The sequence below is a fragment of the Electrona antarctica genome, assembly GCF_951216825.1.
Source record: "Electrona antarctica genome assembly, chromosome: 19".
Taxonomy (NCBI): domain Eukaryota; kingdom Metazoa; phylum Chordata; class Actinopteri; order Myctophiformes; family Myctophidae; genus Electrona; species Electrona antarctica.
The window spans coordinates 40,588,172-40,604,849 of NC_136800.1; the positions used below are offsets into that span (position 1 = coordinate 40,588,172).

The 16,678-nt window shown below is 43.6% G+C and overlaps 5 protein-coding genes across 5 annotated transcripts; 2 read left to right on the forward strand and 3 right to left on the reverse strand.

Moving 5' to 3' along the window:
* Positions 1–1,084: 1,084 nt before the first annotated feature.
* On the reverse strand, positions 1,085–1,370 carry LOC306943305 (histone H3.2-like; the record flags this gene model as incomplete). Its single annotated transcript, XM_079529545.1, has 1 exon — positions 1,085–1,370. The coding sequence occupies one exon, from the start codon at positions 1,368–1,370 to the stop codon at positions 1,095–1,097; it is 276 nt and encodes a 91-aa protein (XP_079385671.1). The 3' UTR covers positions 1,085–1,094.
* A 2,704-nt stretch (positions 1,371–4,074) lies between these two features.
* On the forward strand, positions 4,075–4,499 carry LOC306943304 (histone H2A-like). The gene has a single exon (XM_079529544.1). It carries the CDS (start codon positions 4,098–4,100, stop codon positions 4,479–4,481), a length of 384 nt encoding a protein of 127 aa, XP_079385670.1. The 5' UTR covers positions 4,075–4,097; the 3' UTR covers positions 4,482–4,499.
* A 635-nt stretch (positions 4,500–5,134) lies between these two features.
* Positions 5,135–5,446, reverse strand: LOC306943989 (histone H4; the record flags this gene model as incomplete). Its single annotated transcript, XM_079530572.1, has 1 exon — positions 5,135–5,446. One exon carries the CDS (start codon positions 5,444–5,446, stop codon positions 5,135–5,137), a length of 312 nt encoding a protein of 103 aa, XP_079386698.1.
* A 1,010-nt stretch (positions 5,447–6,456) lies between these two features.
* Positions 6,457–6,844, reverse strand: LOC306943629 (histone H2B 1/2-like; the record flags this gene model as incomplete). Its single annotated transcript, XM_079530061.1, has 1 exon — positions 6,457–6,844. The coding sequence occupies exon 1, from the start codon at positions 6,841–6,843 to the stop codon at positions 6,457–6,459; it is 387 nt and encodes a 128-aa protein (XP_079386187.1). The 5' UTR covers position 6,844.
* A 4,713-nt stretch (positions 6,845–11,557) lies between these two features.
* LOC306943149 (histone H3.2-like) lies at positions 11,558–16,312 on the forward strand (the record flags this gene model as incomplete). The annotated part of the gene is made up of 2 exons (XM_079529350.1): positions 11,558–11,586; positions 15,982–16,312. 2 exons carry the CDS (start codon positions 11,558–11,560, stop codon positions 16,310–16,312), a joined length of 360 nt encoding a protein of 119 aa, XP_079385476.1.
* Positions 16,313–16,678: the final 366 nt, after the last annotated feature.

A 16,678-nucleotide genomic window follows, 5' to 3' on the forward strand; every position in this document is an offset into this window, starting at 1 on the left:
GTCTGTTCGTGAGCCATGATTAATGGACTGACAGTGATTACGTATTCTTGCATGTCAAACTTGTACATCATAGTCCCGCATTTAAATGTCTTACTTTTATTTGTATATAATTTGCGACACCACGCCCGATCGAGTCCCCAGCGCCTGCTAAGGGTTAGATCCGTTGGCCTGAAGCCATGACTCACCATGCCACGTTTTATAAAAGATTATATAATGCCAAAACTATTGCAGATTTAACTTCAGCAAGAAACATGCACAAATATCACGCGAATATGAAATATAACACTAGTGCAAATTATATGATTAAGATAAAGATGCAATATATATAATATGTTTTTATTCCACATCTTTGCAGTGCAAACTGCAATATAAAGATGCAAGATTTATTTGACTATAAAGCCTAATGCAGATTAAATTCACCGATTTGCCAGCATATATCAATTGTTGGGATACAGTTGGGGATAAATTGAGTTGCTTCAATTTTGCAAATTTTGATTGCTTTGTTTGGTACAGACTGGTCAGGGACATCATGGATGATCATAATATCATATCAGATTAGTAGCAAATAGACTGACTGCAGTAAGTGGACTGACTATAGAAAGTGTTAAAAAACGGGATTTAAATTGGAGCGTCGAATAGAGCTATTAATTAAATGTGCTCATCAAAATGTAATCCCTGCCCTAGTCTATATTTTAGAGGGACAATCTTATACGAGGCATGCGGGAGAACTATTTTAGGGGACAATAGATCAGGCAGGCGGGAGAACATTATGCAGAAACAAAGACAACACTGACTCATTGAGCGCCACCCTCTGTATATCACTGTATCACGTGAACACAGTGGCAGCCGTTAGCCACCAACTGCCAAATTCATGTTTGATTTAAAGAGGGGGGGGGGCATCTTAACCAGTGTAGTGTTGACGTGGCAATTATGCAACAATTTGGATCTTTAGTGGGAGAAGAGATTAGCGTCTGAAATATTACTTATATTATTTCATTGCTCATATGCCACTCGTGTGGGAAATGCTCTTTAAAATAAATAGATGGGTGGCTCTTAAAAGAGCCGTTTTGGGGTTCTACTAGTGTCAGAAAGGTTTAAGCACGTTCTCCGCGGATACGACGGGCCAGCTGGATGTCTTTGGGCATAATTGTCACCCTCTTGGCGTGGATGGCGCACAGGTTGGTGTCCTCAAACAGACCGACCAGATAAGCCTCGGCAGACTCCTGGAGAGCCATGACTGCAGAGCTCTGGAAGCGCAGGTCGGTCTTGAAGTCCTGTGCGATCTCCCTCACCAGGCGCTGGAAGGGCAGCTTGCGGATCAGCAGCTCGGTGGATTTCTGGTAACGACGGATGCATATTGCTACATACATACATCTAGTTCAGATGTCTAATGGCTACGAGGTAAGTGCTATGATCAAATCCGCCAAAAGTAACTTCATTAATAATAAAGCTGAGGAAAACAAAAACAATCCTCGAGAGCTCTGGAAGCTACTCAACAACCAATTAGGCTATAGTCAGAAACTGAAAACCAGGTTTTCAAACATAAACATTAAAGCGAACAACACTCTCATCACTGACAAGCTTGATGTGGCCAACTACTTGAACATCTTCTTTACAAACATATCAACAACGCTGGTTAACAATCTGCCCTCCCACTCTGGGCTCTTTGGTGTAGAGCACATTAAAACCTTCTACAGAAACCTAGGTGTTTGTAAAGACGATTTTAAATTAGTTATGGTAACAACTGATGAGGTACTTAAGAAACTGAGTGCCCTCCAACCCCACAAGGCCACTGGCCATGACAATATTCCCTCCAAATTTCTCAGAGACTCAGCCATCTCTATAGCTCCAATCATCACCCACATAGTAAACCTCTCCATCAAACAGGGACAGGTCCCCCTAGATTTCAAACTGGCCAAAGTAACCCCCCTGCACAAGAAAGGGAGTAAATTAGACCCCGGCAACTACCGCCCTATTTCTATTCTAAGCTCCATCTCGAAAGTGATATGAACAGGTTGAAAAGTATCTTGCCACTAATACATTATTGTACGAGTTCCAATCTGGCTTCAGAACATCCCACTCCACTGACACATGCCTTCTCTATTTGAGCGACCACATCAAACAAGAGGTGGACGCTGGCAAATACTGCGGCATGGTCATGCTGGACCTCCAAAAGGCTTTTGACACAGTGAACCACTCCATACTGGTTAACAAGCTAAAAGCAATTGGTTTCGATAGCACATCAGTGAGCTGGATGCAATCCTACCTGGAGGGGAGAGCACAGATGGTGGAAGTGAACGGAACACTGTCCCCCCCCCTCCCAGTGAGCTGTGGCGTTCCACAAGGAAGCATACTAGGGCCTCTACTGTTCCTAATATATGTTAACGACATGACTTCAGCTTGTGACTGCAACTTGTTCCTGTTCGCAGATGACTCGGCACTGCTGGTCTCGGACAGGGACAAACTGCAGGTTGAAAATGCCCTCAGCTCTGAACTCGGTAGAATCTGCACCTGGCTCGCTGATAACAAACTATCTTTACACCTGGGAAAAACTGAATCCATTCTCTTTGGATCTAATAGTAATCTCAGCAAGGCAAATGGCTTCTTGGTTAGAGTGGGTGACAATGTTATCACACGTAAAGATGAAATTACCTACCTAGGTTCCATCCTGGAGGCTAATCTTTCCGGTGATAAAATGGCCACCAACGTAATCAAAAAAGTCAACCAAAGAACAAGATTCCTTTACAGGATCTCCTCACTGGTCGACAAAAACACCTTGAAGACCTTAACAGGAGCCCTTGTACAAGGCTTCTTTGACTATGCATGCACCTCCTGGTACCACAGCACCTCAAAGGCCCTTAAAACTAGGCTCCAGACCTCCCAAAACAAACTGGTCAGGCTCCTACTTGGCCTCACCCCCCGAACCCACCTCACCCCTGCCCACTTTGACAGACTGGCATGGCTTAGGGTCGGCGACAGAGTACAGCATCTTGCAATGGGTCTGGTCCACAAGATTCGATACTCCACCAAGATACCCATGTACCTGTGTAGATACTTCCTTAATGTTAACGAAGTCCACACCCACAACACCAGAGGGAGTGCAACGAATCATGTTCAACCCAGATTCGGCACAAACAAGGGACTAAATTCTTTTCGCTCCTATGCCACCAAAATGTGGAACGCCCTACCAACAGTCATTAAGACATGCGAATCCCTTGACTCCTTCAAAACCGCTCTCAAAGGGCCCCTACGGATGGCTGCAATTCGAAACTGGCCCCCGTAAAATCTGAATCCCCCCCCACCGCCCCCCCTTTTTTCCCCTCACTGTATATGTTTCTTTTCCCTTTTTACCTCCATTATGATGAATTCCTGTACTGTTCTTTGTCTATATAGAAGTGTCTATTTGTACGTCTCTAAATGTTTTGATGAATTGAACATGGTGGACCGGACCCTGTTGTAAACAAGTGTAATGCTTAATCGGGTCGTCCACTCACAGTTAACAGCCTTTGTATTGAGTTTGTGCTTGAAATGTACTGTAATTCTGCAAACTGTTAATAACATTTTCAATCAATCAATCAAAAAACATGGTTGTTGCCATTCTCTCTTCTTCATGGTTTTTTTTGGTGGTTGGCATCCAAATAGCTGCATTACAGCCCCCTTCTGTTACTCTCAATTTCCTACTTACAGACTGTTTCTTTAATAAATCGTATCACTGAGCCTCTCGTGTTATCCTCTGCTGCACCAATTAACTCATTATAAGGGTTTTATTCAACTCCCAATATCCCATACTACATATGGGATACCCACCATACTCTCTCTTTGGTACTGTCTAGTCTCTCTCTCTCTCTCTCTCAGAGACACCGTTTATGGGCAGGAACCTCCTTCTTTGGGAGGAGCATTCACGCCACTAGCACTGATTGGACGGGAGCTCATACACACTCAGCCCGCGCTCTCATTCATTGGTGGGTCACACCGCCTCACATACAGACAATACTAGGCTGTGTGTTGTTGAAGATATAAAAGCTCTCGCGCGCCTCTCCTCAGCATATTTCTCAATTTTCTTCGAGATTTTACTCCAGAAATAAACCTACATCAAAATGAGCGGCAGAGGGAAAACCGGAGGAAAGACCAGGGCGAAGGCTAAGACCCGCTCATCCCGTGCCGGGCTCCAGTTCCCCGTTGGTCGTGTCCACAGGCTGCTGCGTAAAGGAAACTATGGCAAGAGAGTCGGTGCCGGAGCTCCAGTGTACCTCGCTGCGGTGCTCGAGTATCTGACCGCTGAGATCCTGGAGTTGGCTGGAAACGCTGCCCGTGACAACAAGAAGAGTCGTATCATCCCCCGTCACCTCCAGCTGGCCGTCCGCAACGACGAGGAGCTTAACAAACTGCTGGGTGGAGTGACCATCGCTCAGGGCGGTGTGCTGCCCAACATCCAGGCTGTTCTGCTGCCCAAGAAGACCGAGAAAGCCGCCAAGAAATAAATCTGCTGCATTCGTTTAACAAACCCCACAAAGGCTCTTTTAAGAGCCACCCACTATTTCCATGTAAAGGTTAATTTCCAATGTCTTTGAGGAGCACACAGTTTACTAGTTCCGTCGCTTAATATGAAACTGTAGTGTAAATAAGGCGGACTTTATATTTGTCTGCGTCAACGCAGCAGCCAAAAAGTAGTTAAATAAGGGACCCAAATAACAATACTTTTAGATAAAGGCATATTTTGCTTTGATCCTGTGTTATTACGCACATGTCTTATCTGTATTCATAATACTATTAAGTCTACATCAAATTTAAATAACGCAGACGATTTGTAACTTTATGGCCCATGTCTCCACCAGTTATATACGCACGCTCAGCCACGTCCACACCCAACAGTATTGTTCAACTTGTCAGATTGCAACAGACTAGTATAACTATAAGTCTTGAAAAGTGAAGTGTATAAAGCTAGGGTATTGGAATTTTCAGAAAACGGAAGACTTAACTGTCGACGGATCACATTTTGATAAACACTGTTTGACTAGTAAAGCACAAATCTTAAAAAGGTTCTACAAATTGTATAATGGAATCTGCTCTGTAGAGAAAGTGTGGGCGGCTCTTAAAAGAGCCTTTGGGTTGTTGGTAGACCAAGTCAGCGTTATTAACCTCCGAATCCGTACAGAGTGCGTCCCTGTCTCTTCAGAGCATAGACAACATCCATGGCGGTCACGGTCTTTCTCTTGGCGTGCTCGGTGTAGGTGACGGCGTCACGGATCACGTTCTCCAGGAACACCTTGAGGACACCGCGGGTCTCCTCGTAGATCAGACCGGAGATACGCTTCACTCCGCCACGGCGAGCCAGACGGCGGATAGCGGGCTTGGTGATTCCCTGGATGTTATCACGAAGAACCTTGCGATGACGCTTGGCGCCTCCTTTTCCAAGACCTTTTCCTCCCTTCCCTCTTCCTGACATTTTTAGCTCAGCTGTAGTTGCAGTTAGAAGTGAATGATTTGAGAGCTCAGAGCCTTGCCTTTTTATGTGTGTTCTGAGGACGTAAGGGAGGACAGGCACAGAGAGAGCTGTGTTGCCGTTGCCAATGTGCCCCCCCCCAAAAAAAAACACGCGTGCACACACACCTCCCCCTTGGTCACATCACCCACATACTCCTCCTCCCCCTTGGAGACATCACCCATTTGTTTTTACAGTAATTGCTATTCAACTCTATAATCATATAATTTCTGTTAATTTGTGTCTATTTTTCACACTCCAATATTGCTTTCCCTGTTTTTATTGGTTTTATTCCTTGGCATTATTCTTCTTCTTTTTAACTCCCTAATAAAGTTGCTTTTACATGTTGCTTCTTCTTGCCCCTCATGTGTAAAGTGTATTTGGGTACTCACTACTCAGAAAAGCGCTACATACATTTGAGATATTATTAAAATGCAAGAGACTGACTTACTGCTAAACTAATAATAATAATTCCCTGTGAATCGATGTCTGAGATAATAGTAAGGAGCACACAGTTTTACTTTTACTACAGACGACTGACCTGGACCAACTGGTTCAGTTGACAGGTTTTGAAATTAGAATTAGACACCCACATTGATAGACCTTTTAATAGTCTTATTCTATGTGTATATGGAGTGATACATTTAAGATACTTAATGTTTAGGTAATGTATTGTTAACTTGTGAATCATAAATGTGTTCATTGCACATGGCTGCTAGTGTACTGGAGCAAATATGAAATATACATTTTGAAGATTCTTTAAAGTTCATACAAATGTTGACACCCATTTATACCAAAAAAAAATATTTTGTCGATGAATAAATGCACAGTACTTCATTAAAAAGTTACATGCCTGGTCTTAGCATTGTTATTCAGATAAAAGGCCATTTGCTTGTAGTATTTGGACAAACCCTTTCTTGGAAAAGATGGGTGGTCCTTAAAAGGACCGTTGTGTTTAGAGCAGACAGAACAGTTTACTTGGAGCTGGTGTACTTTGTCACAGCCTTGGTGCCTTCAGACACGGCGTGCTTGGCCAGCTCACCGGGGAGCAGCAGGCGGACGGCGGTCTGAATCTCCCGGGATGAGATGGTGCGGCGCTTGTTGTAGTTAGCCAGTTTGGAGGCTTCACCGGCGATGCGCTCAAAGATGTCGTTGACGAAGGAGTTCATGATGCCCATGGCCTTGGAAGAGACACCGGTATCGGGATGGACCTGCTTCAGGACCTTGTAGATGTAAATGGCGTAGCTCTCCTTCCTGGACTTTCTGCGCTTCTTGCCGCCCTTCGCGGCAGTCTTGGTGACGGCTTTCTTGGAGCCCTTCTTGGGCGCTGGCTTTGCTACTGGCTTTGCTACTTCAGGCATGTTTCTTTCTCAGTGGACTGAAGAGAAGAAGTGAGTTGTGGCCGGCGTTGCACCAGTATGTATAGCAAGCCTATGCAAATTAAGTGTGCAACTCCCACTATATGATTGGCTGATCTGATCCTGCCACAAAGAGGGTGGTGTCTTGTCTTTGTTCCAGCATAAAGTTTTTTCTTAATTTAAAGATATTTTGGGTATTAATATTGGGCTATTAGGCTACATTGCCCCATGATAAAGGTATATCTAGATGTTCATTAAGACAGTGGCAATATTCCCATTATATTATACTATCATAATGAGTTAATGATTGTTATTAATTTATACAAATGCTTATCAAGCCAAAATAGAGAGCTGGCAGTGGCAGGCTCGTGTGTCACCGTCTCCACACCATAGCGCAAAACGGTCTTAAGCTGCGCACTTCTTAAGCTGCGCGCAGCTTAAATTCTGAGTTTTTAGACAGCTGGTGGATGGAAAAGAAGCTCCACCTCCGCGGAAGACTTGAGCGGAGGAGAGCGTTTCCGGGAATCTGGCCGTCGCGCAAGAATTCAGCGGAGGTGGAGCTTAATTTCCATCCACCAGCTGTCTAAAAACTCAAGCTTTAAGCTACGCGCAGCCGAGAACGTGCGCAGCTCTTTCGACCGTGTGGCAGCACCTTTGTGTGTGTGTGTGTGTGCGCGCGTTCTTCCCCTGTTTATTCAATTGATTGATTGATTGAAATATGTATTAACAGTTTGCAGAATTACAGTACATTTCAAGCACAAACTCAATACAAAGACTGTTAACTGTGAGTGGACGACTCACCCAATTAAGCATTACACTTGTTTACAAGAGGGTCCACCTTGTTCAATTCATCAAAACATTTAGAGACATACAAATAGACACTTCTATATAGTCAAAGAACAGAACAGGAATTCATCATAAGGGAGGTAAAAAGGGAAAAGAAAAATATACAGTGAGGAGAAAAGGGGGTGGGCGGTGGGGGGATTGGAGGCCAGTTTCGAATTGCAGCCGGGTAGGGCGTTCCACATTTTGGTGGCATAGGAGCGAAAATAATTTAGTCCCTTGTTTGTGCCAAAACAATGAATTGTTCTCCAGTTAAATATTCTGAGCATTCCAAAGTAAGATGATGATCAACTGAGTGGGTCTCATCATGTCCTCTGGTCCCGCCTGGCAGAAACCTTCTGCTGAAACCAGGAACCAGAAACTATATTAATTAGCATGTTCTTTATTCCGTGAATCATTGAGTTTGTGGCTACAACTATTACACTCAGTCAGAGGTCTAGTGTATTATTAAGCACTTCATCTCTTGATATGTGGAAAGTTGAACTGAGTTGGCTCTGAAAATCAACAGATAATCCCCAGTAGGTTACTTATTACGTGGATCTTATCAAGCCGATCGGACCTACTGCATGTAGTCTGGAGCCTACTGGCTGCGATTGGCGTTGATAACACGTTAACCGATTGTATCACTGTGTAGGCTGCTTGTTTTGCTCTGATTTCCCTGTACAAAAACTGCCTAAATAGCCCAATTTGCTTCAATGTGTTGCATTGTCCGCTTGTAGATGCCCAGCTTTCAGACAAACAAAAGGTGAGGACGCAAAATGTGATTGGCTGGAATGACATTTGTGATGATTAGATTGAGCACGGAATGTTATGTATGATATGAGCGCCTCTCACTTCACACGGGTGTGGTTTTTTTCTTCCTTAGTGTTTTTTTTCTGTCCAATCTAAATAAATAGATTGGACAGGATACAAAAGTATGGTACAAGCTTAACAATAGTTTTACTTATAAAAATAGGGTACCCTATTTTGCGTATCAAAATAGGGTACAAAAGACTATTTATTTGCGTATCAAAATTGTTAAAAGCAGTGTTTGAGATACTTAAAATGGGGAGAAGTGGTTATTTCACAAAATAACACAAATCAAATCTAAAATGGAAAGGGATATGGTCCTTTACAGGGCCGTTTGTTCAACCAATGACAAACAGGTCAGTGATGTGCACAGAGAATAATAGAGGGTATGCGCGTAACATCATCATCAAACCCGAAAGTTATGCAGGAAGGCCTACTGAGTGACAAAAAAATACTTTCTGGCCTTGACAGCCCATACATAGGCCTACAAACAGAAAAGTCCTTTCTGGTTGCATTAAACATCGTTAAACAATGTTAAACTCACTTTGCCACTCGATTTGCATGTGCATACCCTCTATATAGCAGTGGTTCCCAAACTTTGCCATGTCAAGGACCCCCAAATTGACACTAATGAGCCCACGGAAAAATATTTGCCTGGGACCTCCATAAGAGAAGATTATGACAGCTCTAGCAGTGATTCTCAACCTGTTTAATTTAAAGTTTTAGTTTAAAGGACCCCCAGTTTGACATGCATTAGTCTACAGACCCCCATTTAATGGCTCTCTGGGACCCCCGATTTATATTGTAAAATCAATGTTGATGTAACTCTGAGAGTGTACGAATGGAACCAACGGGTCCATTTGGTACCATTCAGAGTTACAGAACCATAAGGGTCCATTTGGTTCTAAACTATAATTTAGCTGGGTACCCCCTGGAGCTCCCTCAAGGACCCCTGGGGGTCCCCGGACCCCACTTTGGGAACCACTGCTCTAACTATAACTACAAATAGTTAAAGGTCAACTGGGTTTCGGGTTTCGGGTCTCTCAACATCATAACCCTCACTCAGGCGACCCAGCCGGGAGTGATCAAGTCCCGACTTACGTCCCAGTAGCTACCCTCAATCAGTCCCACTAGAGAAAAACCAGGGGCACACAATCCGTTGGAACTACTCCAGAACTACTTTGCCAGGGCTGGGAGGTACACTTCTGGTGCATGGAGGGACTAGGCTCTGTGGGTTGTCTCCTGTCCGGGCCCCTCCTACGTCTCACCAGGTCCACTCCTGCTCTCACCAGGAGTAGAGCGAGGACCTGTGCGTTGCACCAGAGTCCCAGCACCAGACAGTTCATTCAGGAGTGGTGGCTGGTTCCGCAGGGTCATGGTGCTGCGGTTCCGCTTGCATGGCCCTCCCAAAGGCCTCACTGAGGGCTGTTGGGCTTCCTCCTCACGGAGGACACAGGCTGGGGCGCTAACCCATACTGCTCACCCGGTGCCGTCTACATTCCGGCTGTCACCCGTCTCTCCGGTGGTCACCAGACTATACCTGGTTGTCACATAGTCTATTCCTATGAGTCACTATAAATAGAAGAACTATAACTAAAAAAACATTGCATGGATGCACCTGGGACGTATCCTCAGTGATGTATCCTGAGGTCAACAGGGTTTCGGGTCTCAACATCATACCCCTCACTCAGGCAACCCAGCCGGGAGTGATCAAGTCCCGACATACGTCCCAGTAGCTACCCTCAATCAGTCCCACTAGGGAAAAAACCAGGGGCACACAATCCGTTGGAACTACTCCAGAACTACTCTGCCAGGGCTGGCATGCACCCATAAGCAATGACCCAACAGTTGAATAATATACAGATTGCAATATCAGGTATGCCAAATCTATATACAATGTAACTGTCACAATTTAATATAGCATATCATATATAAACACAATATAAAGCACACGTCAGTGAAATAATATTAATAATAGGCAACCCAATCAAAGTATCACCGTAAAGGGAAACTTCACCATTTTTGCAAAAATAATACAAAATAATAATATATATATATATATATATATATATATATATATATGTATATATATATATATATAATGACGTTTAGAAGATTTAGAACACTCTGCTGGGGGTCTTTATGTGTGTAATATGTGGTCCAGTGCCTCCAGATAGTACTGGGGAAGCCACACCCCAAACATATCTTCAGGGAACATCCGAGGCTACACTACTAGTACAGTGGGAAGAGGGGGGTATCATGCACCCCCCGGAAATATACTTCTAATCAGTGTTTTCTTATTGGAAAAAATGTGCTGAAAATGATGAGCTATGATAAAAAGTTGTCAAAATGTCCCACCTACCTCAAAACCCCCTTTTTGGTATATGGCTCTGGCGAAATTGTGTAAAGGCAAATATTAATTCACTAAAATTACATAAATAGACATGGAAGTCTGAAATTTGTCATGGAGTATCCTGACACATAGGGGTAAGTAGAAGAGTAGGATTTGGGGGGTTGCTACCATTATAGTTTTAAATATGACCTACATTATCCCCAGAAAAACAAAAAAAGATGCTGTCCGCTTGACTAATAACAACAAAGATGGTTATTTTCCAACACATTTTGGTGAAAATCACTGCCTCACTTGTATATAGAAAACTTCCCATATCCCTAAGCTTCAATTTGATCCCAAGATAACCTTTCTATCTTGAAAGTTACTCTTTCTGTAGCCAAAACTCTGAACTATACCTCAAATCGGTGAAAATTGTATATTCAGTCAGTCAGCTATACATTTGGAATAAATTAATGAATGACTGAGTTTGAACTGACTCCACATTATGGAATATTTCTTACTTGAATAAGCTATGTTAAAAAGTTGGAAAAGTGTCCAATCTAAAATTTTTATGCAAATGAGTGCCTCCATTATCAAAAGAATCGATTTTCACTATATCTCAGACCTATGTTTTGAGGGTCGAGGATCTCAGTGAAACTATTCTTAAAGTGACTACATGTGCCCATGGCATGCTGGTGTGCAAATCAGTGCCGATGAAATCAATTCCTCTATCTCGTCGCCGGCTTCTTGTGCATGCTTTCCAGTGTCAAGGAGATCAAGCAGTGAGGTTGGTATAGGACTGCACCACAGGACACACTGGATTCAAAAACTATTTGGTTTTCAACAATCCCTGCCCTTCATCATAGGGTTTTGGTTTTTCCACCATAGCTTCATCAGCTCGCTTGTATAAGGCAACGGTGGCTCTCTTCAGAGCAGAGTAGCATGTAGGAAGGCGAGCCAGGTCAACTTTAGATTTAGAAATTAGTTTGTCATCTGCCCCACCACTCTTTCACTGAAGACTCACAATTTAAATAGCATATATTCTGAGCCTAGCCAAGCCATATGACCCATAGGGCAGGAGCCTAACAAGTACACTCCCTGGCATGACTAGTATGTCGCAGGGACTTACCCCAATCCAACCCTTTGGTGTTCCCCGGCTGGGGATCGAACCCCTGACTATCCAGTCTCAGGGCGGACGCTCTAACTACAAGGCCACTGAGCTGTTGATGATATCCAGAGCTTCTTACGGGTGTGTAACTTTAGAGTGTACAAAATGGAACCAAATGGACCTGTAAGTAAGCCTTGTGTAGCCATGAGGCCCATAGGGCAGAAGCCTATCTCCTGTTTCTGTAGTATGAGGTAGCTTGATGTACAAGTACACCCCCTGGACATGACACTAGTATGTAGCAGGGACATGTCCGACTTACCGACTGAGTCTTTGGTATGACCCGGCCAGGGGATCGAACCCCGACCTCCCAGTCTCAGGGCGAACACTCTGACTACAAGGCCACTGAGCTGTTGACATCTTACTGGTGTGCAATTCTGAACGTACAAAATGGAACCAAATGGACCCGTAAGTGTTATGGGGGTCCTTGAAATGTGCCTTGTGCTACACTATCTCCGATTCAGAAACGGGTCTCATGGTCGCAGGCAACGTATTCTTCTCCAAAGTTGAACGTTGCCACCACTGTTGAAGCAGCCATACACTACACAGGTTTATCCTGATGTTCTGGGCATCTTTGTAAAGTTAGTGTTATTAAAAAGCAGGTAAAAGAGTAACGTTTCAGCACTCTATTTGGTCTCTCTATCCATTCAATGTAGTAGAAGAGCCGACTGTTATGTCGTCTCCGTCCACAGGAAATATGTTGCCTGCGACCATGAGACCCATTTCTGAATCGGTCTATATGGAACAGATCCTTAATTAGTATAGTTGCAGCAATTCATCTGTCTGCTGTATGGACAGAGTTGTGAGTCTTCAGTATGGTAAATGGTGCATTTATATAGCGCCTTTATCCAAGATGCTTTACATAGATTGTGCATTACATTCACCCATTCAAACACATTCATACACTGATGGCGGCGGAAACCATGCAAGGCACCAACCAGCACATCAGGAGCAATTAGGGGTTCAGTGTCTTGCTCAAGGACACTTCGACACTAACTCTGGGGGAGCCAGGGTTTGAAATGGCAACCTTGCGGTTACCATCCGGCCACTCTACCCCTGAGCCACTGCTGCCCCAGTGGACTTCACCCGTGCCAAGTTGCTGCAGACAATGGTGGGGGCAAATGACAAACTCACTTCTTAAATCTAAAGTTGACCTGGCTCGTCTTCCTCCATGCTACTCTGCTCTGAAGAGAACCACTGTGTTGCCTTATACAAGCGAGCTGATGAAGCTATTGTGGAAAAACCAAAACCCTATGAAGGGCAGGGATGGTTGAAAATCGAAGGGTTTTTAAATCCAGTGTGGTCCTGCGGTCCAGTCCTACCAACCCTTGATCTCCTTGTCATTGGAGACCATGGACAAGAAGACGAAGAAGACTGATTAATGTGACTGCATTTTGTTCTTTATGGTGCATTCTAGTGTACTGTTGCTTACACTTTTGCATTTGAGTGTGTATATGATGGAATACTGTTACAGGATTGTGTGACTGTTTGTATTTTATACTGCATAGTGCAGGCCATTCTATAGTGTGTATACTGCCGCCTAGTATTGTTCATACTGAGGATGTTTTTTGTGTGTGATGTTATGCTACAGTATATATATTCTAAATTATAAAGCTAGCATAACACAACACCTGTCTAGATACCTTATTTGTAAAGTTATATGCAATATTGGTATCTCTTACTTGGTATAAATGTGACTTTATTGTAATGGCAGCACTGATTTTTACACCAGCATGCCACGGGCACATGTGGTCACTTTAAGAATAGTTTCACTGACATCCTTGACCCTCAAAACATACAAACATACAAGTATAGACACCTTATTTGTTCATTTAAGTGCAATATTGGCTGAGATATATAAACATTGATTGTTTTGATAATGGTGACACTCATTTGCATAAAAATGGTAGATTGGACACTTTGCCAACTTTTTAACATAGCTTATTCAAGTAAGAAATATTCCATAATGTGGAGTCAGTTCAAACTCAGTTATTCATTCATTCATTCCAAAATGTATAGCTGATACTGACTGAATATACAATTTTCACCGATTTGAGGTATACCGGTAGTTCAGAGTTTTGGCTACAGAAAGAGTAATTTTCAAGATAGAAAGGTTATCTTGGGCTCAAAATGAAGCTTAAGGATATGGGAAGTTTTCTATACACAAGTGAGGCAGTGATTTTCACCATAATGTGTTGGAAAATAACCATCTTTGTTGTTATTAGTCAAGCGGACAGCATCTTTTTTTATTTTTCTGGGGATAATGTAGGTCATATTTAAAACTATAATGGTAGCAACCCCCCAAATCCTATTCTTCTACTTACCCCTATGTGTCAGGATACTCCATTACAAATTTCAGACTTCCATGTCTATTTATGTAATTTTAGTGAATTAATATTTGCCTTTACACAATTTCGCCAGAGCCATATACCAAAAAGGGGGTTTTGAGGTAGGTGGGACATTTTGACAACTTTTTATCATAGCTCATCATTTTCAGCACATTTTTTCCAATAAGAAAACATTGATTAGAAGTATATTTCCGGGGGGTGCATGATACCCCCCTCTTCCCACTAGACTATACAGCTTGGTGTACTAGGTGTACTGTCCAAAAAAATGTTTTGCACAAAGCGGCCTCGTGGTGGCGCTATAAGAGGCCAATGTGAAAACCTTGGGGCTGATGTTCAGCTGTGGCATTCAGGGAGTGTGTGTGCAGAGTATGGCTGTGATCAAGCCAACAGTGCTGGAGATTAGCTGTCCACTGAGGGACAAACACATGGATGGACTGAGTGCAAAACATACTCTCTCCCCATGCCTTCGGCCTGGTGGAGACAATAATAATAACAGTGGCGTGCACAGATAGACACACACATTGCCAAAAGGGCAGGGGGTGCTCTAGCACCCCCTGCCCTTTTGGCAATGTGCCCTTTCGGAAAAACCCCCCAAAATAATCCCTTATTTTGTACAGTTAGTTATAGTTTTGTACAGTACCATGGTCCACATACTATACACTGTGTACAGTATGTGGACCATGGTAACATTGATCAATTCTTGACAAAAAGCTTCTAATATATTATTTAGGCCCCACAATCTATAAATCTCACACTATTAAGGCAACCGGCCGGTTCCACGCGCTGCACAAAGTGCCCTTTTTTTCCACTTGAGCACCTGCCCCTCTAAATGTCTGTGCACGCCACTGAATAATAATAATGTAAAGTAGGTTCTGGTGCTTCGAAGATCAATGAGACTGGAATACTAAAGAGAGGGCGGCGATCCGAGCACTCAAAAGGTTAAAAATGAGGAGAGGGTGGATGAATATACTTACTTTATTTATAACTTTTATAAATAAAGTACATTTATTTTTATCCACCCTCTCCTCATTTTCTACGACTGGCTTTGTTAGTTTACGTGTCTGTCTGTCTGTCTGTCTGTCTGTCTGTTCGTACCAAACAATTAGCATGGTTACTACGGTCACCCAGTTCACCCGGGTGTGATTTCATTACGTCAGACATTACGTCAGACCACAGCTGATCAGGCTATATAAGACCTTACACCACTCAGTTCACACGGGTGTGATTTTTAACCTTTTGAGTGCTCTGATCGCCGCCCTCTCTTGTAGAAATGTTTATTTATTTGCCCCGTGTCATAGAGCAATGTATACGTATATTATTTTTTCAGTTTGCTGGAAACTAGCATTCCATAGTATGTATTAGCTATTACTGCAGCCCCAGTCAGATTGACGTAAGATTTCCCCTCCAATCGGTGCCAGTGATTCATGGTACCTCCCCAAACAAGGAGGTTCCTGACCACTGACCAATCAGATGAAGACGGCGTCTCCAAGGCGCTAATAAAAGGCACCAGTCGGCTTAGCGCTATTCTATTCTCAACTTCTTTAGAACTAGAAGAGACCATGGCAAGAACCAAGCTGACCGCTCGTAAGTCCACCGGCGGCCAAGCGCCCAGGAAGCCCAGGAAGCAGCTCGCGCCCAGGAAGCAGCTCGCGCCCATGAAGCAGCTCGCGACCAGGAAGCAGCTCGCGCCCAGGAAGCAGCTCGCCACCAAAGCCTCACCGTTACCGTCCCGGTACAGTGGCTCTGAGGGAGATCCGTCGTTACCAGAAATCCACCGAGCTGCTGATCCGCAAGCTGCCCTTCCAGCGCCTGGTGAGGGAGATCGCCCAGGATTTCAAGACCGACCTTCGCTTCCAGAGCTCCGCCGTCATGGCTCTCCAGGAGTCGGCCGAGGCTTATCTGGTCGGTCTGTTTGACACCAACCTGTGCGCCATCCACGCCAAGAGGGTGACCATCATGCCCAAAGACATCCAGCTGGCCCGTCGTATCCGTTGAGAACGTGCTTAAACTCCTCACATTCAGAACTCCAAAACGGCTCTTTTAAGAGCCACCCACATGTGTTATTTAAAGAGCTATTATCCTTTTATATTCACTTGTTATGCACTTTAAACTAACTTCAGAATGAGCCAAAAACTACTGAAATGATTTGGTAATGTGTGCCGAACAAAATGCAAAGTTGAGGTGGGGGTTGAGCATGTTTCTAGTATTTTTGGGGGAATGTTCAAAGTTGTGTTAAATGTGCATTTCATTCCAATTTGGCTAACTTAATGTGCACAGTAAAATTCTCAGTGTTCATTCATCAATACCATAGCACAATAAAACGCAACACAATACAAATACTGTATCATTGTGTGAAGGCTA

Excerpts from the sequence above, each read along its gene's own strand:
- LOC306943304 (XM_079529544.1), top strand. The coding sequence starts at position 4,098 with ATGAGCGGCAGAGGGAAAACCGGAGGAAAGACCAGGGCGAAGGCTAAG.